We start from the raw sequence: 23,392 nt of genomic DNA on the forward strand, positions 1-23,392 counted from the left end.
CAAAGTTCTGTGTGATGCACGTGATAGAGCAAAGATAAAGAAAAGAGAGAGCCTTTTAGTGGTAAAAGCAAAAGTGGAAAACGAATGAGTTAACGAGATACATTATGGACTATGACACTTCCAATTTTGAGATCAACAAGTTATTAAGGGAGAATTGGAAAGTGCTATGAATGGGAGAAGATCTGAAAGACCTATTATCGGAGGCCCCTAAAATCATTTTACAGAAGAACATCACTAACAGGCTAACAAGAAGCTTTTATGTCCCATACTAATCAAGAAAGATAACCCACTGAAAATGTAAATCTTCAAGAGACTACCTAGTTAAGTGATTTCTCTTCCTAAAATATCAATAGAAGGTGGCTCACACCCAGAAAAGGTTTTAAGAAGTTTTTGAATATTAAAGCTTGTAAGAATGGAGAAAATCTAACCACAATAACTACACCATTCCATAAAAACATAAAAATCTATGGAATTCTAACTTGTAAATCAAGTTTTGTGGTCTGCATCCTTAAGTGCCAGTGCGAAAAGTTATATGTTGGGAGTACAACTTTACCAACACATAAGAGAATTATACAGCACATTCTTGCCATTAACAACAATGATCGAAGTTATCCCATTGCAAGACATTTTGAAAGATGTCATCAGAGCAATTCAGCACACTTGAAATATAGCTGCATCACCCAAACCCCTAAAAAGAAAAGAGTGCGGGATAGGAAGAAGGAACTTAGAAAGTTAGAACCCTACATCCTGGAACTAGGCAGCAAGGACCCAAATGGTTTTAATATTGATGAAGAGCTTTATACATGCCTGTATTAATTGAAATCTTTAAGCACTTGTTCCTCTTGGAAATAACATGTTGTATGAACTGTATTGATTTTATTATATTTTTTTTGTTTTAGGTAGCACTAAGACACGTTATAAACAGAAAAACAAGCATTTACTATCTCCTTAAAAAAATTCAATAAGCGATATGTTTCATCGTGAACAAGGCTGCGAAGAGCAGCCGAAACACGTAGATACAATTTCCTTGATTTAAATAAATAAGACATGTTGAAATCACTGCGTCTGGAGTGCTGCTTTAATGTCCTTCCCGGGGACATGTGTTTCCTTTCACAAACACATATATATATATATATATATATATATATATATATATATATATATATTCACTGAAAAAACCATAGGTTATAGACCATATATAGTTAGGAATTAGCATTTAAAAAACCTTATTTTACTCACACAAAACCTTTGAAATTCCATATATAGTTAGTTGCACTAACTATATATCGCGCACCCGCAATCCACTGCTGATCATGTCACATATTACATCATTCATGACATGGTCAGTGACAATAGTAATTTTTTTTTGCTCCTGTTGAGCCCTTTTCAACGCCTGTTTTTTGTTGTTCCCCCCCCCCAAAAAAACCCCAAAAAAATATAAAATCGTTCAAAAAATACAAAAAAAACAAAAAATGTTCAAAAAATACAAAAAAAATATAAAACAACAAAAATATAAAAAAAAAAGTTCTTTTCAGAACTACCTTCCCTTTCCAAAAAAATTGCTAGAATGTTTAGCACTCTGGCAAGCTCTATTTCTTTTGGTTCGCTTCCGGTTTAGCTTCCCGGTACGCGTACCGGGAGCTAACCAAAAAAAAACTTTTTAAAAAAAAAGAGTAAGTATAAGGAAAGTAAACAGAGAGTGATGTTTCAAGAAAGACAGCTATAGGGAGTAAAGAAGAGATACTATTTAATAGATCTATTTACCAAAGAACAGACAGAAGATGGTATAATTGTGAAAAACAAAATAGATAACGAAGTGAAAGAAAAACAAGCATTGGCATAGCCAATAGGTATCGACTTTTGGACCTTCTAAGTCTTTAGTTATGCAGCATAATATCCTTGGTGCAGCAACATCAACTGTTGCATGGCTAAACACGTATAAGGTCCCAAAGGCGAGACCTATTGTCTATGCCAATGCTTGTTTCTTAAGTAGAATTGCAATACGTATGGCTCTTCCATGTAAAAAAATCTTATCTTGTGCTCTAAAGATTGCTAAAGTCTCGACAGAGAACAGGCTAGATTGTAAGTAGGGTAAATTGCGCTTGGTGATCTGTTTGAGGGAGCGTCTGCTTTGCCTGGTGTCTTTGGAGAGCAATTTTGATTGTTATACTGGACAATATAGCCCTAATGTAAATAACATAGGGGCATATTATCAACATAGGCAATAAAAGTTTTGCAGCTTTTATAGGCAGAAATGTGTCGCTAAAGCTGCTTTTGCGGCAGAAAACTGCCGCTAAAGCCGCTTTTGCACCAGTTTTCTGCCAATAAAAAGAGCAATAATTTTATTGGCTGCATTCATAATATGCCCCTTAGTGTGCTTCAACTACACAGAGAAAGCATTATGAACAAATAGTGATACAGTGATCAGTCAAAGACACTAAGAGTAATAGAGACGGAGTGAGTGAACAAGAGTGAGGAACTATGAGAAGAGAGGGACTGAGAAAAAAAGTGGAAGGAGTTGAGTAAGTAGGTAATAGAGAAAGGAATGAGGGAAGTAGTAAAGGCAGGAAACTGAGGATTAAAGAAATGAAGCAGTGGAACTAATAGTAGTTCAATGTGATAGAAATGTAACGAAAAGAGTACAAAATACTTACCTTATAATTGTCGTTAAATTCCTCACTTTTTATTTTTATACTTTCAATCTGTGAAAGAGAGAACAAACATTTGAAAAATATAAAAACATGTATTGAAAAATTACAAAAGACAAGGGCAAAGTTTGAAGGACAAACAGTTTTTCAATAACTTTGACACTTACAGAAGCTACACAGTCCTAAAGATATACATTTTAAAGTAACACTATCTTGATGCAGATGAAGTGAGGCCTATCTTAAAACATGGTGCATCTTTTGCATTGCTGTTGTCTCAGAAAAGTGTCGCAAGACACTAAAATTTAAAATAATTGCTTCAGGATGCCAATAAGATGTCTACTATCCAGAGTTTTGTTTCAGGTGAGGCCTACTCAGGGTTGCAGATGAAATTTCGAGTTGTTGAAGAGAATAGAAGACATAATACATGTGAAGGTCTACCAATGAAGTGAGTCATGTCCACTGCAATCTTCAACAAAGTCCAAACCTCCTATGTTTCCCTGGACAGACCTAAACTTGATCTGCACAATGTGATTCGTAATGATAGGAAACACAGGTGATGTAATTGAAATACATGCAATTTATTTTGCTCATTTCACAATCACATCACTTCTGTTTCCTTTGCTTAGGTATCTCATTGTGCAGATGTAGTCTAGCATATCAAAGAATACGCAGAAGTGCAGCACTGCATGCAACAACTTTGACACTTACAGAAGCCTCACCTTCTCCATGCCTTCTACACAGTTCTACATATACATCATAAATGGAAACATTACAGAATTAATTATACATGTTAAATGGTTTATTTTTGCTGTTCTCAGAATGTATCAAAATTCACTAAAAACAGTGACTTGAAGGTATTCATCATGTAACAGCGGGGAAAAAAAAACACAATCAAAATGATTGTGTTTAAAAAACCCATACAAGATCAGAAATCAAAAATCAGAACTCCTTAAAGTTAACTTACTTTCCATGACGTCCAAGGATGTCCTATGAATAGCTTATACTCTTTTGTGCTGTTATTACTTTCAGCCCACCAGTTTCTGAAAGAAAATCTCCATCGTTTTTAAAAACATGTTACATACAATAAATGACTTCTTGCTCTCTACCACAAGATTCCACAAGGCCAAATTTTGTCAGAGCCATGTATAACTCTTGGATTTCTTGTTAGCCAATCCCATCATTTGGCATTCCCGCAACTTTCAGAATTAAAATGTTGAAGATCATTTTCACAATCCTGGAATAGTAATATCTTCCCCTTCTTGCTCAGTCATGTTCTACATTTCGTATGACACTGATACTGCTTAATATGAAGCAGACTTACACTACCTCTATGAGTACTACAATTATTTAATTCTCTACATCACTTTTAATCACAAAGTAATGTAAAACAGTAGACAGCATTGCAGACTTACATTCCCTCTACTCCATGTTTTGATTGGCTGCTTTAATTAGCTTATGAAAAGAAACAGTTTTTCTGAACTCATTTAAACTGCACATACATGTCCATGATGTCCAATCCTATGATTAGAAGTTATGTCTCTGAACTACACTTATCCTCAAGGCCAAATTGTGTAGGAGCCATTAGAACTTCTTGAAATTCCACAGATCATATCCCGAGATTATTTTCCTAAAATTTTGGTTTTAAAAACACCAGGTAAGAGTTTTTAAGGTCATACGGCAATTTTTTTTTGAAAATTACAACAGAATCATTACAGAATGACCAGCCATTTCTAGACTTTAAATAAGCTGTGTAATGTCCTGATGATATTGAAGGGCCGTCATGATATATAATTGCTGTAGTTACAAAAGTCCTTCCTGATATTGACAACTGCGAAGCTACAAATTTTTTTATTAAAGTTGTCAATTTTGTTCCATCAGGCCTACATCGTTGGAACATTAAAATGATGTACTGGCCATATGTTCGTATAAATAATGTGGACATCATTTCAGATTTACATTGGCTACACTCCATGTTGTGATTAGCAGCTTTTACTAGCTTATTAAAGGAGACTGATTTACTGTCTGGCAAAGTTAAATATACAAATCTTTCTGAGTCTACACTAGTAGTACTTGATACCATACAGTTCTCGCAGTCATGCTGCCATTGATAAGAAAGCCCAAACAGCTGATCTACATCTACACCTTCAGCATGTAATACATGAAGCATATACATTAAAAACTCCTGACAATCTTGCTGAATATTTTGAGAGAATTGTGTTTGGCCTGAACATCTATCTAACAGATTTCTAATTTCAGACACACTTTCTATGTTTCTTCTATCAGTGGTACATTTCTCTAACACAGAATTTAACAAACTGCAAAATCTTTGATCAGAATTGACCACAATCTCTTCTTTTACATTTTTTAGAGAAAACAAAACATTAATTACTACATTAGCATAGCAGTTGACACCAGAACTGTTTTCAAACTGAAAACCAACAACATCTTCAACAGAATCCTCTTTGTTTCTGCTTGTAATTTTAGGTTCATTCACTTTTTGTCTTTTTGCTACAACCTGCCCAGTATTGTTCTCATTTCTTCGTTTCCGGCCTACCAGACGTTTCTCAAACAAAGGAAACTGAGGCAAATGTGGCGCATACTCTCTTCTTAACCTATTGTATTCCTTAACACAATCTAGATCTGCACAAATGTTTCTGACATCACAGTCAATCAAGTACAATCCCGATAAAGTTCTAACTCGTGACAATGCCACATATGCCATACCCTCCTTGAACACAGAACTGCCAATATTCACCAATGCAGTGTCTACACTTAAACCTTGCGATTTATGAATTGTCAACGCATATGCCAAGCAAACAGGGAACTGCTTACGGCGAACATATAAGTCTTTTACAAGCAAAAATCTAGCAGAACAACGAGCAATTAGCTGTACTTCCTCAATGCCATCAAATTTAATTTTTAAAAATTCAATTCCATCTCTATTTCTGTATTTCACAAAATCAACAACATTACCCATTGATCCATTTACCAGACCTCTTTCAACATGTAAATTCCTTCTTAAAATTATACGGCAGTTCAAGCACACATTCAGAGTCTTTTCAAAACCTGCAGTTTTAGATATACTCTTCTCTAATGAATCCAATTTTGTTTTCAGATTCTCAGACAAAATAATTGTTGATCCCATATGCTCTACTCTATCAATAGCTTCCACTTTCACAATCTCTTGCTTTTCTAAATGCAACATTTTGTTGTTAAATTTGGCACATTCTGCAAGAGTTGGCATCAAACATATTCCAGATTTCTTATCAGTAATTTTCTGAAAAATATTCTCAGGCACAACATCTTGTTCTGGATATAAATTTGACAGTAATCGTGCATGTAAAGCTTCTTTCCCATGCTCGGTCACTTTTCCAATTCTAACATCTTGTAGAATAGTCTTGTAAACTTCATCCTTCGCCTGACGCATATTTTCATGCAGTTCAGCATAATTGAAGTTTAACCATATATTGACGTTGCCAATGCTGCCTAGGCACTTCCTGGTATCTTCATGCGTGAGCATTTTGAACACAGGTTGCCCTTTCACTGGTGTCAGCTGCAGAAGATCTCCAAAAACAATGATGTGTTTGCCACCGAATAACACATCATACTCTGTTTTGAGAACTTCTTGCATCCTCAAATGCACAAAGGCAAGCATGACATTGGAAACCATGCTTACTTCGTCAATGATAAGAAGTTTCATTTTCCTCAAGATTCTTGAAACTTCAAAACAAGCATCTCCAGATAGCTTGTGATATTCTAATTTGTTGTCATGCTCCACTGGCAGCATCAGTAAACGATGTAAAGTAATCCCTTTAATATTATGTGCTGCCAGTCCAGTTGGAGCAGTGACAACACAAGACAGTGATGACTCTGTCCTTTCCTGCAAATAGCATGAAATTGCTTTAATGAGGAAACTTTTTCCAGTTCCCGCTTCTCCACTCACGTACAGTCGGACAGGCTTCAACGACGTACATGAGCACTCTTTCTTATCATGACTTAATCCATGATCAATTTGCATGGTAACTTCGTCATATATTTTCCTCTGCTCAACGTTGAGTTGCCTTTCCAACTCTTCTAAGTTAACCGCATCCTCTTGAGCATGTGCCATGGCTCTTTCCACCTCATTCATAGCAGTGGCAGCTTCATTTTCAATAAGAGGTCCTCCTAGTGGATCCTGACTCAATGAAGCAGAACTCTGACTGTCCTGAGAACTGTCTCTGGCAATCTCGGCTGCAATCGTTGCTTCCTGCTCAATTTCCGCATTCAACATTTCTACATATTTGGGAAAAGCAGGACATTCTATGGTCTCCTTGGCGGCATTGAAAGAGTCTTCGTAACAGAGGAAATCTCCAAGCAGTTCCTCTTCTGCACGCCAAGGCTTGAAAAGTTGCAAAAGTGCTAAATAGAAAAACTCCTTTTTTTCAGGAGATTCGCCACTCAATTTTCGATGGTTTATCAAGTGGCATTTTCTTTGCTTGACCAGACATCCCTCACTTCCTATTACAGCATACACTCCTTTCTCAGTATCTTCTTTGATGTTCCTCTTGAACATGTAATTTTGCAGAACCTCATACAGACAAACATTCTCTAGGTGACTGCTTCGATTTGGATAATATGTATCCAACATGTTTGTCTTCAAAATGTCGGTACTGTTTGGCTCCTTTTCCGCCAAATACTCAATTTCCCGCACAGGTTTGAGAACTCGATTACGCGTTGCAGCAAGACCAAGACTCGCCCAAACAATACTCCTGGACTTGGCATAGAGACTTGCTGAAGACAACCGGTCAGAACATTCGTACGCTCCGATTTCTCGATGCGACAACATCTTCAGACTGAAACTGTACAACTTCTTGCTGAGGCTCTTTTCATGGGAAATGTCCTCCCACATATCCTTCAATTCTGTCTTCTCTTTTTTGGTGATATACGACGTCACATACCGAGCCACAGCCATACAGTTATCAGCCACAAACTGTATATCCATGTTAGCATTCCACATGGACAAAATCACCGGGTTGTAGTCGTTGATATACTTGGACTCTTCGTTCCTCTTCAAATTGTAAGTGTTTTTAGGTGATTTCTTCATCACATTATGTCGCAGCGAAGACATCAAACTGTTTACTCTTCCTTTAGAAATCACCGGTCGTGGGAAGCCGAAACGACATTTGGTGTAGAACTTGTCTTTGTTTCGGAATTTACGACGGCAGTACTTTCCACATCGATGGCTTTGGAAACGCAGAACTTTTTCTCTTAGGCTTTTCTTCTCCTTTGCGTTTGGAACAGCACACGTAGAATACTGTTGGATGAAACTCATCACTGAGTCTTCTGGATCCGTTCCAAATTTAGGTGCATCCTTGATCCACAGCAACATATGTATATGAGGAGCTCCTCTTGCTTGGTACTCCTTTCTCCAGAAGAAATCCAACACCTCTCCAAGAGGTGGATTCTTCTTATTCATGATGAAAGACATCATAGCTTCAAATCTATGATTGAAGTACCTACATACATTGACTGGATCCAAAGAGCACAGTTCTCCGGGTGTCTTGAATTCGATGTTTTCTACGTTAGCATTTGCCTCTCGTAGAAATTGAAGTAAGTCTTCCCAGCCATACTCGGCACAACTCAGAGTGAGGAACCATGTGGGAGTACCTAAGTTCCTCAGCATACATTTTAAATCACCATGACGACGGTACCAGTACTCATTAGTACCACGCTGACACGCCATGAGATTAATCAGGTGAGATTCCAAAATACTATCTTGGACATTCACTTTATCCATAAAATCACTTGCCGAGATGTTTTGCATGTGTATACCACTTTTCAAGATGTGGTTCACTGCATATGACAGTCCAGACAGATCGCTTTCAAACAGGAGATGAAACAAATAAGGAATGCATTGTCGAAACCTAGCATCTCCTGCATACAATCGCAAAGTCCGGTATTCAGAAGCAGGAATTTGATGAGGTCGCTCATCATATCTTCCTCCCTGACCTGTTGGAAAAAGCTGTGGGAAACACCGAGCTTCCAAACTTTCCTCCCAAACACTAATGGGACTCCCTTTGGCTTGTTTCATTTGAAACAACTCAATAGCATTCCCCATGACTTCCTTTGAATGCAAAGGATGAACACTATAATGTTCATATATTTCCTCACTAGTAGAGGGTTCTACTTTCTCAATTTGACCAGCACACAAATCGCTATCCTCTTCCTCACTTACTTCCTCTTCTGCAACATATACATTCTTATAGTATTTATTATTTTTTTTCAAATACAATGTTGCCTTTTTAACTTTCCTAACATCTACTAAATCTTGCCATATTTTCTTATTCTTTGTCGGAACCCCATTAACTAAGATAACCAGAGGTTCCTCTTCCACTTTTTCTACTCCAATTGTGTTAATGTTTTTCTTCAAATCTAGAGGCAAATAAACAACTCTTCCCTTTAATCCTCTCTGTAAATCTGATGGAGGCAATTTCCCTGTCTTTGGCTCCATTCTTACAATAGCCTGAAAGGGATGGATACTTTGAATCAAAATAGATTCATAAGTATTTAAATCCTTCAATTCAGAAGGAATCTCAACCAATTCCAGATTATTATGAACTGCTCTAGCAGGCATCTGGTTTTGTTTTAATTTGTTACAACAATAAGTACACACACGTTGATCCAATCCCAAATCAAAACAATTTTCTACCATCAAGTATGTTGCAAAATCCTTCCATTCACTATTATTTTCCCTTTCACTTTTTGCATATAAATCCACTAACTTAGTCTGATTCTTATAATAAGTGCGTCGACAACACACACAAGTGTAATTAGGCCTCTCACTTGATTTCATGTCAAACGTCGCAATTTCCCTCTGGAAATTATCTGTACTGGAAACATGTACAGTATCTTCCAAATGACCCTCTATTTCTTGCTCAATTTCAACATTCTCCTCTTTACTTCCAAAGTAACAAAACTCAATTTCTTCACATATATTCCTCACATCTATTTCAGAACCATGCAAAAGAGCAGCGCATAATTGTTTCAGCATAATTGCTGGACTCTTAGCATAATACAACATTCTAACTAACTTCCTCACTTTGTTATGATGCACTGCTAGCATCCTGAAATGATGAAAAACACTCTGGCATACTCTCCTGGAAAGACAAGCCAGTGAATGACCATGCAAACCTGTCACTTCTCTCACTCTGCAAGGATCTAATTCTTGCAACAACCTTATTTTCTGCTTTAAACTTTTCTTGTTAAATGTCCGTACAAAATCACAAAGCAAATTGATGGAATCCTGTCGCACACTGCAAATACTACTACACTTCCAGGTGTACACAGGACCCTTAGCACGTCTTCCTAAAACCTCATTACCTAACAACTCTTCTGCCTCTGTTGTCACAAGTTTTTCTTTTTCAACTGGACAACCATCTTTCATTTCATAAGCACGACCACTGATGTCAACTGCATGCACCAAATCATTATCCTGGAAATAACTCTCTTCATTAAAAAATGCCTCACAGCTTGAACTATGTATCCATTCTCCAGAAAAAACTTCACAAAAATTACTACGATTAACTATTCTCTTCCATCTACTATTTCTTTTGAAATCAAAAATTTCCTTGTTTAGCTTCCTAATTCTATTGATTATCAAAATAAATAACTTACGTTTAATTTCAAAAGCCTGATCAATAACTTTCTCAACTTTTTTTTTTCTCCTATAAAAAACTAATTTCTGTTGACCTTTCTTAATATTTTTTAACAAATTGCCAATTATCCTGTTGCGGAACATTCGTTTACGAATCTCCCAAAACTGTTGTTTCCTTCTACTATCATGCACAGATTTATCTCTTGCTCTAGCAGTAACATTTTCATTTGTCCTTTTCTTTCCATTTGATTTACTTGTCATATTATGGATTGAAACATTTTCTGTACTAATATTTTTTTTATTACAAATATTTCTTATGAAATATTTAGAGCTCTTACCCGGTGCTTTCTTCATGGCTTGAGAAATCTTTTTGTTAGAGGACTGCTGCATTTTTTTTTTCTCCTGCTGTCTTTGACATTTTGCAGCCTTTATCTCTCTTATTTTTGTAGGCATCTTGAAATGATCTGCAGTTGAATCTGAGGAAAAAGATAATAAAAAATGTTATTAAACATTATTATCAAACAGTAAATCAGTAATAGTGATCAAAAACATAACACACTACTTGACATTTTATTTTGAAGATTTTTTAGTCATTGCCATTTTTACAATACAGAAATACCAGAAAAGAAATGACATTTATATTTATGTTACCTATGCTATTTTATATGTGAATCTGATCTAATTTTATGAGCATATTTTAATATTTTATTGAAAACACTACACATAACCTGTTTTTGAAGGTGTTTTTATTTTTAAATTAAACGGTTTACCTTTTTACTTTTTATTGATTATAAATTTTAAAAATAAATGTTTATAATTCCAAAGGCTGAAGCAAGTCAGCTTCCCATCCGATATCATATAATTCAGACAATTCTGCATCCTCATCACGCTCTTCTTCATCCTCAGGATTTAAATCATCCAATGGATCAACATCCACTGATGTTTCAATTACAAGTTCAATGATGAGGTCAAAATCAACTGATTGCAGATTGTCGCTCATGTTGAGGTTGTCTTTATCTTTAAAGAAAGATAACAACAATGAGATGTTGCAGAGTAAGAGACAAATCTCACAGATTATAATAGTAAAATTATTTAACAAGAGTAACATTTTGCAGCTATTATTTAACCATGTCCAGCGATGCTGAGCAGGTGAAGCCTATGTCTAATTTTTCACTGAACAGGACTCATCTGTTCTTAACCTTGGATAAGCCTCAACGACTCTGTGTCCCCTGCACATACTCAAATGTTAAAGTGCAGATTTATATTAAATGGCACATCCCCAGGCATGCACCAGTTAATGTGCACCACTGTTTTACCACCCATGGTGTGCCGCATTTACAATCAGATAGGAGAAAGCTGCTTCAAAACCCTGCGCCTGCTTGAAGCTTGCATAGGTCTTGACGCAGCATTGTATAGATGGGGCACCCCTGAGCCTTGCTGGAGCTGCATCGCACTTACGATACAACTCCAGCAATGCGACACCTTTACAGCACAGATACGTCACGCATCTGTGCCATTTTTGCCCCATGCTGCGCCGCATTGTAAATGCAGCACACCATGGGTGGCGGAACAGCGGCGCAAAATGACTGGCACATCCACTGCTGCATCGGTTTCATGTGGCACGTTTTTTTTACACCATGACACATCTGCCTAAATGCATCAATTTGTAATTTTCTCGCCTCATAGCAAATCTTTTGCACCGCCACTGCGTCACAAAAGTGACGCACAGTGGCGCAAAAGATGCATACACCTATCATAAATCTGTCCCTAGCATTTTAAATGATTAATTCAGGATGACGATAAGGTGTGGCCTATGCAGAGGTTTGTTTAAGGTGAGGCCTACTCAGGGTTGCAGATCAAAGTTACGCTTGATGAAGAATACAGAGGAGATAATACATGTAAAGGCCTACCAATGAAGTAAGTAATGTCCACTTTATTGCACCAGTCATCATAAATGTATCCCTAAGCTTCTTATCTTGTTACAGATGAACCACCATATGTACATGACATTTTAAGTAATTTCCACATGTGCAGTGTTTTCAAAATATAATTTGAAAATCGTTTTTGGGGAAAAGTAATGGTTTGCAAAATTATGACAATTACATAATGGTGTATGCTTCTCTATAAAGCATTTCAGTATCTCTAATGTCATTTTTCCCATATTACATTATAAGACCTTTCCCCATGAAGCACATTCCTTGTAAATATGCTCCCACCTGTGCATTGCAAATTTAGATTTTCACTGTTTCAGACACATAGCCATGTTGAAAGTGACCCAAAAAAATTGCAAACGTTTCCCCATGAAGCACATTCCTTGTAAATATGCTCCCACCTGTACATTGCAAATTTAGATTTTGACTGTTGCAGACACATAGCCATGTTGAAAGTGACCCAAAAAATTTGCAAACGTTTAAAAAAAAAAAACATTCATGTGTCTTAATGACATTTTAAGTCATTTCCCCATGGAGAATGTTTTCTAAGTGGCACAAAAGAGGTATACACCTATCATAAATCTATCCCTAGCATTATAAATGATTAAATCAGGATGACAATAATATGTGGCCTATCCAGAGGTTTGTTTAAGGTGAGGCCTACTCAGGATTGCAGATTAAAGTTACGCTTGATGAACAAAACAGAGGAGAAAATTTTATTGTAAATGCCTACCAATGAAGTAAGTGATTTCTACTTCATTGCACCAGTCATCATAAATGTATCCATAACCTTACTTAAATTGTCCTTAAGACACATAAAAGCGTTTTTTGATTGGCTTTCCTGCATGGTAGGGTCACTTTTAACATGGCTATGTAACATAAACATTCAAAATCAAAATTTTCCATGTACAGGTGGGAGCATATTTACAAGCAATTTGCGCCACAAAGAAAGGTCTGACATTAAAATGGCAAAAATAACATCAGGGACAGTCAATTGCCTTATAAAAAACCATACACCATTATGTCCTTCTCATGCATTTAAAAACAATTCCTTTTTCCCAAAAACGATTTTCAAATCATAATTTCAAAAAACTGCACATGAGAAAATGACTTAAAATGTCATTGAAACACATTAAAGCATTTTTTGATTGGTTTTCCTGCATTGTTGATTCATTTTTATCATGGCTATGTAACACAAACATTGATAATTAATATTTTCATGCACATGTAAGAGCATATTTACAAGCAATTTGCGCCACAGAGAAAGGTCTTACACTAAAATGAGAAAAATAACATCAGGAACAGTCAATTGCCTTATAAAGAACCATACACCATTATGTCCTTGTCATGATTTTATAAACAATTCCTTTTCCCCAAAAACGATTTTAAAATCATAATTTCTAAACACTGCACATCAGAAAATGACTTAAAATGTCATTAAAACACATGAAAGCATTTTTTGATTGCCTTCCCAGCATGGTTTGGTCACTTTTAACATAGCTATTTAACACAAACATTCAAAATCTAAATTTTCCATGCACATGTGAGAGCATATTTACAAGCAATTTGCGCCACATAAATCATAATTTTCTCCTTAAAGCACACTATTCTCTATCTAAAGTAAAGAAATATTTTCTCACCTTAGCAAATACTTTGAGTTTGAAAACAGTCTCAGAAACACACCAATTTGTCTTCAGCAGAGCAAAAGGTATGCACTCCAGAGTCTGCAGCTATCAAAAGCACAGAAATGGTGTAATTCTTCACACATATTTCTCATGTCACCCAATCAAAACTCTTCCCTCACTTTTTTTCAAATGAAAACCCTTCCCCCTCTGCCCTTTCTGCCTATTTTCCATAGCAACCACCTCTTGGAGAAACTCTGGTGTTTGCAAATTCACACAACAATGTTGCAATTGAACTCTGAACTCTCAGTGCACCTGCATATCCAGTGCTTTCTTTCATTTAATGATTTTTTATTGACCACTCAAAATACATCTTTCAAAGAACACATCTCTACACCCTAACTTTCTGTTTTCATCAATCAAAATCCACCAATCACTGTTACTACTTCATGAACACAGAAACTCCACAGTTTTTTTCATTTCAAACTCACATTTTTTCAACTGCCATTTCATTGCCACACTTCATCTGACTGCAGGAGAACCTTCTCTCACCATGTTTTCTGTCTGGATTGTTGGTCATAGTTATATTCACTGGGCTCAAAGGTACGTTGAAAGCAGGAATTTACCTAACCTCAATTTACAAGATGTGGAAATTAAGTGGTTTGGCCACAGAGGATTAAAATGTCACCAATTGATACCATTGGTGAAAACCTTTATGCATTTGCCCAAACCTGACCTGTTAATTGTGCACTGTGGAGGTAATGACTTGGGCACTTTGACTGGTGTAGGTCTGGAAATGCTTTTAAAGGACACCTTTGAGCAATTAATGGCACTTTTTCCTCAGACTGCCTTGGTATATTCAAATATATGCCAAAGACAGAAATGGAGGTGGTCAAACCAATTTTGTCCACAAATTGAGAAGTCGAGGAAGCATGTAAACAAATCCGTTTCAGCTTACATGAGAGACCATGGAATGGGCTCCCTGTACAACAATAACTTGCGTTACTACATGCAAGATATCTACAGAGGAGATGGAGTTCACTTCTCAGATGAGGGCAACAGAGTTTTCACTCTGAATTTAAAAATGTGCATTGGTACCTACTTATAAGTACCAAAATGTACCATAAACCCAAAAGCTCTTCTCAGAGCTACCCTACATCTAATCACTCACAATTATTATTTTACTCTAACTTTTTTTACTAATTTTCAACAAAGTACGCTCCCTGGGGCGCTACCCGGTACGCGTACCGGGAGCTAACCTCGCGAAATTTTAAAAAAAAATGTTTTTTTTTCGCACATATGGGCCTCCTCAGCCACCCTCACAAAACCTAGGGGGTCAAGATAAGTCTACCATGCCCCCTTCTACCTATTCTGAACATTATTTGCCCTCCATCTTGTATCATAATTCGACCGAAACACAAAATGGTGGACTCCCGTTACGCTTAAGGTTCGCGTACCAGGGCGCTCACCGGTTCGCGTACCGGGTCGCTTCCTGGGAAGCGCACCACCAAAAAAGGTGGGAAAGTAGTTCACACAAAAGCCACTTGAGACAATTTCACCAAATATAGATTAGCTCATACTACATACCAATCCCTACCATTTTCACAAATTTGATTGGAATTCCATTTAGCCATTTAGCCTATAGAACTCACTAAATACCGTGAGGTAAATTACTTCACAAAACACATCTGAAGTGTTGGAATTGACAACCAATTAAAATGTTACTTTCATTTTCTACTTTTTTTACCTGACATTTGATTGGTTATGTACCCGAATATATATAAAGGAAGAGAAGGAAACACAGCCATTTTGACTACTACTTCCTGGTGTACATTTCTATTAGAATTTTCATTAATAACTTCAACTTCTTTTTAAAGGTAAGTTGTTATTTTTAAAACTGAAGTATATTGAGCACTTTAAGTTAATATGGCAAACTTTTTCTGTTAGTTATATACTATCCCTCTGTAGTACTTATAAATTTAGATACACTTTTTTATATTCCTACTTCCACTCTGATACTATACACTGCCCAAAGATAAATTCTCTGTTAAAAACTGCCTATCTAAAATTAATCCCAACAGTGCCCTACCTCTACTAATATATATTTTTTTTATGCAAATTTCAGGAAAAATGGAAAGTGAACAAAACATTTCATTTGAAATTGTCCTTCCAGAGTCCAACACAGAAATCATTGATCCAAATGAGATTGAATTTATGGATGAATCTTGGGACCAAGAACTACTGCAATGTGTACAAGCAGTAGATAACCTCCTTGCAAATGAGGACATTTTACAACCTCAGAGACTACAATCTATATTCCATGATTATGAAATTTCTGACAATGAAATGTTAGAAAGTTTAATAAATTATGAAACACAATAAAAAAAACTTAAAAAAAATAAATAAATAATAATCAACAAAACCAACAATCAATTAACATACAGCATTTGAAAAGTCTATCATTCATTTTTCATTGTGATACGCTCCCCAGAACGCTTCCCGGTTCGCGTACCGGGCGCTAACCACGAAAAAAAATAAAAAAAAAAATTTTTTTTTTGCTTAGCGGGGCCCCTTTAAAGCCTCCACATCAAACCTAGGGGGTCAGGGAGGAGCTAGTATGCCCCCTTATGGTTATTTCCCCCTTTGTTTTGGCCTCCTCTTGTCTCTCAATCCTACCGAGAGACAAGATGGCGGCCGCTCCGGACTGTTTAGAATGTTGACAGACACCGGAGAGCCAATCAGCTTAGCTACGCGAAGTTCCGGTACGCTTAAGGTCCGCGGACCGGAGCGCTGCCCAGAGCGCGCTTACAGATATATATCTTTTTTTAAACGTTAATTTCTCAAAATCCACTGGAGCACATATATTGAGACCTACAAAAGGCACATCGGGCTACCAGTCCCTACAATTTTGCCAAGTTTCGTGCAAATCCATTCAGCCGTTCGGGCTAAAAGTGAGGCTAACCGCCCTATGGAAAACTCAATGTTAAAAACACGTTTTGGGACCCCCCTTTTTTCTCGGCCCCCCCTGGACGAACCCCCCCAAAATTTTCAGGGGCTGCTCAGAAACAAAATGTTCAATTTTCCTGAAAATTTCAGCCAATTCCGTCCACAAACGCCAAAGTTATTAGACATAGAATTTTCAAAAATCCCATAGGGAAAAAATCCTAACTATATATACCTACTGGCGACCGCCAGTAGGTAATATATATATATATACACACACACACACACATATATTTATACAATCTCACAGATACAGCACAAACACTCATATACCATTTCTGTACCTGATTTAATTAAGATTTTACCTCTTCCCCCACATTTTTTAACAATTAGAAGTTGTTTTTTTTGCAGTGTAGGTGTTTCCTTCAATGGACGCCTTGCCACTAAATAACATATGTTTGTTTCCAAACTCAGTAGTACTTGTATTAATGATCTGATCTGAGAAGAATTAAATGCACATCTGAGGTTCCAAACTACAACTTTGAGGTGAATCACAGATCCCTGCAATAAATGTATTAGTCCACTGAGACACCAGACTCTAACAATGCATTCCGCTTGTACATTTCTAACTGTAGATTACACATGGGTATGAAACATATCTTTATCTTCTAACTTATTAGGTATTTGACTTTAAAACAACAAATGACTTATTTTTTTAACCTTTTTCTTATCCTCTTGTCTCCATCCATTTAGTAGTAAATATTGGCACAATGCCGCGGACGGTGGTTGTTGCAGGAGGAGGGATCAGCGGTCTTGCAGCCTGCTATCACCTTGTGAAAAGTGGCAGCGTTCCCAAGGTGAGATACATTTTCAGACGGAGCAGATCTGTGGGTTCCAGCAGTGTTCTATCACGGCTAGTGTAGATGGCAGTCCAAATCAAAACTGTCAACGCACTCTTAGACTGTTCTTAGCAACAGCAAAATAGAACCCTGTTCCAGGAAGGAGTTGATGGGGGAAGAGCAGGTTAGGTGAGAATTGAGGGGTTAAAGAGCAGAGAGAGGATGCATTCACTTCCTTGTTGTATACACATTGCATTGAATTGGCATTTATATAATCCTTTGCTAGATTTAGTGAGGTCAAAGCACTTTTAAAACTGTCAAGTTAATATCTGCTCTTTTTAGGCCTGGCGTTAGCCAACACATTATAATTTCACTAAATTATGTGTATAATATACTTACTTAAAGGTGCTTTCAGCCACCTCTCTTCACCTTTTGGTCTATTGTATCATTCTCATTTTGCTTGTGCACACTACAGCATGGGGCAATTGGTCAGCCTACTGAAGTCACTGTCTAGTGCCACTTTAAATGAATGCATTTTGCACTTTCACAAGGTGGATTTCCAAGCAAAAGCTAGTTCCTTGAAGTGCCAGTGTGGCCTCATGTTATAGTAGACATCATATACATAGAGGGGCCGCACATCATTATTTAGCCTATTTAAATTTCACAGTCCTCGTATTCCGTCGCGTGCACACTCGTGACGTGCTCAGCCCGTACTCCACGTGATTATCTGAACAACATTAATATGGAACACCTTTTTGCTCCAACTCGTGGCACAGCATTATTCAATTGCATTTGCAGCCATTTGTTTAATTATTCACTTTTTCATCTTTTTACTCTTGCTTATTAATCCTTTATCCATTCCACATTCATCCTTCTTTCCATCCTCATACCAGGAAACACAATTTTCCAATTTTTCTCATGTTAATGTTGGGTCATCCGAACCTCTTGACAAAAACCCGTACTGATGCCAAAATCCATTTAAAAAGCAGTTTTTATTTTAACCCAATGCATAATGCATTTCAGGCCTCTTGGGGCCTTTCTTCAGGGGTAACTGAAAGTACAAAATACATCCATTAAGATTCTGCCCACCGGTGAACCACAATGTCATGTACATCATTATTATTGTCAAGGTTAACATTATTTAAGTGTCTTTGAAAAAGCTACAGGCAAATTTACACACGGAAATTCACTTTTACATAACCCAGAGTTCACTCATTGCTGCCTTCGTGAGTTGCACGCCCTGTGCTTATGAAACCAACTGCTTGCTATCTATGTAATCAGCTCGCCCTCTCTAAATCTAAACTTTTCACTAGGTCCCGTTACAAAACACTCTTAAACATTTACTGGCTTACCTGCTGTCATTAAAACAGCGTGCTCCCTCCCGCTCAGAGCAAAGTAATCTCTCTTGCAGCCACTCGGTTTTTTAAACGTGGCTTTCACTCCTCCCTCCATGAATTCCAGATTCCATTTTTTTAGTTCGTAAAAATATATGGTGCATTATGGGAGTGTGAGTAGTTTAAGGGGGACGGAGGAGGTTTAGTATGCCACAGGTGATAATCGGAGTTGCATTAAGTGGGGAATTCGTGGAGGGAGGAGTGAAAGCCACATTTAAAAACCGAGTGGATGCAAGAGAGATTACTTTGCTCTGAGCGGGAGGGAGCACGCTGTTTTAATGACAGCAGGTACGCCAGTAAATGTTTAAGAGTGTTTTGTAACGGGACCTATTGAAAAGTTTAGATTTAGAGAGGGAGAGCTGATTACATAGATAGCAAACAGTTGGTTTCATATGCACAGGGCGTGCAACTCACGAAGGCAGCAATGAGTGAACTCTGGGTTATGTAAAAGTGAATTTCCGTGTGTAAATTTGCCTGTAGCTTTTTCAAAGACACTTAAATAATGTTAACCTTGACAATAATAATGATGTACATGACATTGTGGTTCACCAGTGGACGGAATCTTTTCAGTTACCCCTGAAGAAAGGCTCCAAGAGGTCTGAAATGCATTATGCATTGGGTTAAAATAAAAACTGCTTTTTAAATGGATTTTGGCATAAGTACGTGTTTTTGTCAAGAGGTTTGGATGACCCAACATTAACATGAGAAAAATTGGAAAATTGCGTTTCCTGGTTTGAGGATGGAAAGAAGGATGAATGTGGAAAGGATAAAGGATTAATAAGCAAGAGTAAAAAGATGAAACAGTGAAGAATTAAACAAATGGCTGCAAATGCAATTGAATAATGCTGTGCCACGAGTTGGAGCAAAAAGGTGTTCCATATTAATGTTGTTCATGTTATAGTAGGACACATTTGAAGTGAAGACAGGAAACATTCCAGCATTATCCTTCCGGGTCTCCTTCCAGTGCTGTTGTAAATTCCTTTTGAAGTGGACTGCTGCATTTTCAGAGCATACTATATTGTGTGCTTGTAATCCGTTTCACCAATGGTTCTTTAATAAACTTGGCCTAGGGAGAAACCCAAGCTTTGTTGTGTTTTTTTCTTTCTTTTTTCCTTCTTTCTTTCTCATTTTGCCTTCTTTCATTCTTTCTTTATTTCCTTCTTTCTTCATTCCTTTTTTGCCTGCCTACTTTATTTCTTTCTTTCTCTTCTTTCTCTTCTTTCTCTTCTTTCTCTTCTTTCTTTCCCTGCTTTCTTTCTTTTTTCTTTCCCCGCTTTCTTTCCCTTCTTTCTTTCCCTTCCTTGCTTCTTTTCTTAATTTCATTCCTTATTTGCATCTTTCCTTAATTTCATTCCTTATTTGCATCTTTATTTTTTGGCGACTTTACGTGTTTCTTTTTTCTGCTTACTTTCCTTCATATTTTCATTTGAACTTCGTTCCTTTTTTCACTCTTTTTACAGTCTTTCCCGTTTTGCTCTTTTTTATCTTCTTTCTTTCCTTCCTTTTTTCATTCTTTTTACCTTCTTTCTTTCCCTTTTTGTTCATTCTTTCTTTTTGCCTTCTTTTCTTTGTTGTTTCTTTTTTGTCTTATTTTTTTCCTTCTGTTTTCTCTTTTTCTTTATTTCTTCCATTCTTTCATTCTTTATTTGTTTCCTTCTTTCTATTCCTTTATTTTCCTTTTTTCTTTCTTGCTTTGGTGCTAGGTGTACCATGATAATGTGTACTTTTTTGAGACCAGAAAACAACTTTTGCCTTTAACCATAGTTTTTTTTTGATTTAATGAGGGTCTGGCAGCTTCCCAACGATAATGTTTTTTGCAAAAATCGTGACAAATTTAACAAGAATTACCAAAAAGCTGGTGGCCAACACCAGACCTATTGGCTTTGTCAATGATTCTTTTGCATATAGTTGAAAGAATATTGGTTTAGGTGATGTTTGGACATGTGCTGCAATTATGTTGCGGCAGGCATGCCTCAGCTGACGAATGCAATAGGTAAAGAGTATTTTCAGTTTATGCTTTTGACTTTCACCTTTAATACACACAGTGTGAGTATCTAGTAGTCATGTCAAAACGGTAGGTCCTCATATACGTATCAGGAGCTATGAAGAAAATTTGATCCTGTAATGCTTATGTAACATAGTATGATGCGACTTCCCTATCCTTAGACTAATGGTTCACGCTTATTAGAAACTCTTTGCCTACACTGACTTATATTTTCAATCATAACTTTCAGCTTACATAGACGTTATTTATTCTGATCTTGTTGCCAAAATCTCACAGGTTTTACATGAACAGATGAAGGTGTAGTCTATGCAGGTGAAGGCTGAAATGCTCTTTATATTCATGAAGTAGATTCATTGTATTTGGTATTCGCATTTAATATTTAGTGATTTCAATCTTTGGATGAACAGACCTGGGCTGTGCTGTGGTTTCCTCTCATTGTTCATTCAATTGTATAGTTCCAGTAGGAGGTTGTCACATTGCTTGACATATCAGGCACAGCCTGGAATAATGTACTCTCCCTGTCAATACGATTCTCCCATACAAAGCCACAGCTTAATAAATGCACAAGAGCCAACCACAGTCCTTGCTTCATGCGATATTGCCTTTTAAACCCGTACTTTAATCAATTTGCATGACCCTAGGTAATTCTTGTGGAAGGCAGCAGCCGATTGGGTGGTTGGCTAGACTCCACCCGCACAGACGATGGGGCGGTGTTTGAGCACGGGCCACGTGGGATTCGTCCAGCAGGTGCTGTTGGCAAGAACACACTGTCCATGGTAGGAGGCTTATGTTTTGGGTTCTTTTTTTAAATTAAAATCTGCCATGTTGCAGAGCCTTTTACGCATTGTTAAATGTGATTATGAATTGTTATACCTGTACTCTTGAGTGCCTTTGTTATATCAATTATGAATATAATAACTGTTTTTCTTTGAGTATACCTTGCTCTTTTATTCAGATTGCAACACAGAACCAAATGACAAAATTGACATATTAAAAATGAGAAACACATGTACTGCACGTTAAGATGTGAATAACAATGCACACGTTGACATACAGGCTGGAAGCCATACAAAGACAGTAAGATTTTAAGAATTGTAAGAAAATTTGAGTGGATTATAGAAAGAGATTATGTGTTTGAAAGTGGATGAGGAACTGAAGAGGCCAGAATTACCTGGAGGAAGCAGGGAGGGGATTATGGTGTAAAAGAGAGATATAGATTGTTGTGTTTCTGTCTAGGGCCCTAATTCGATATTCCTGGTTTATGCCTGTTGGAACCCGAAGGTCTCTGGTTGGCACAGGTAGGTACTTGTGACAAGCAGGGACCCTGAGACCCAATCGTCAGGGCAAGGGAACTACTCCTTTGAATAACCCCTGCTCACCCTCTAGGCAACGTGGCGCGAGCAGACAAGGCTAATCTTCAGGGCGATAGTAAGTTAAGCATTTATGATCACACACAGTAAACCCACTGACCCACCACAAATGGACACCAACCAAATGGTTGTATAAGAAATACGTATACTTTATATAAAATATATATTCGAGCAGGATTATCACAAGACCAACAATAACGTTTAGCGAATGGGGGCCACCAGATTACAATAGGCAAACTTAGTCTTTCAATGTTCGTTGTTCGGCAAGGTACGAAGACAGGGAAATAAGAACGCTGCGGACCCTGGATCCGATATGAACTCGGGACGGTGTTCAAGTGTACCTTGCTGCAGAAGTCCGAGGCGTTTCAGGCGCGGCTGGTGAGGGCTGACCCCGAACGAGGCCGACGGTTCTCCAGAGGATCTCTCCGGCTCGGTCCCCCTCGAGGAGCGAGGCAGGGGAGCTAGACTGTGGAGGGTTGCAGCGATCCGGGATCGATGCAGCTCACGGGGCGAGGCGCCGTACAGGGCTGCGGGGCGTACTACTTCTTAGCACGCCGGGTCGTACTCGTGGATCTGTGAGGGGCGTCGCGTTCTCGGTCAGACGGGTGCAGCACCAGGCTTCTGGTACCACTATACGGGGAGGCCTTTCTTGAGGTGCGGCATGAGCCTTGGTATGCAGGAGGACAAAGCGAGACAGTCGGGTACGTTGCAACGTACGGACCGTCCGAGGCTATGGAAATGTTCTCCGTGCAGATTCCAGCTGGAGAGATGAGAGGTACACAATCGCGCTCCGTTAGCGGCGAGGTGACAGGAGAGCAGGCGGCCCGGCACTGAAGCGGAGAGCGACTCAGGGATGAGCGGGGCTCTCTACGGCGGGGCGGCCAGGCTCCGAGCTGTCACGACCTGGGAGGGGGCGAAGGCACCCGAGTCACAACTCTGGCGAGGGAATAAGAACTAAGGCCCAACAGCAGACGGGCACAAGCAGATAGAACCCAGTGGTCCTGGGG

General features: G+C 37.9%; 1 protein-coding gene across 4 annotated transcripts in view; it reads left to right on the top strand.

Annotated features, from left to right (window-relative positions):
• PPOX (protoporphyrinogen oxidase) overlaps positions 1-23,392 on the top strand; it is a 377,624-nt gene that overhangs the window by 120,259 nt on the left and 233,973 nt on the right. For 3 of the 4 annotated variants that reach the window (XM_078669168.1, XM_078669169.1, XM_078669171.1), the window contains exons 2-3: positions 17,531-17,634; positions 21,657-21,791. In XM_078669168.1, the coding sequence (XP_078525294.1) occupies positions 17,548-17,634; positions 21,657-21,791 (222 nt within the window). In that variant the 5' untranslated portion in view covers positions 17,531-17,547. The remainder of the gene's footprint in view (positions 1-17,530; positions 17,635-21,656; positions 21,792-23,392) is intronic. The other variant, XM_078669170.1, reaches the window with a different exon arrangement.

Source organism: Lissotriton helveticus, chromosome 12 (genome assembly GCF_964261635.1).
Source record: "Lissotriton helveticus chromosome 12, aLisHel1.1, whole genome shotgun sequence".
Lineage (NCBI taxonomy): Eukaryota > Metazoa > Chordata > Amphibia > Caudata > Salamandridae > Lissotriton > Lissotriton helveticus.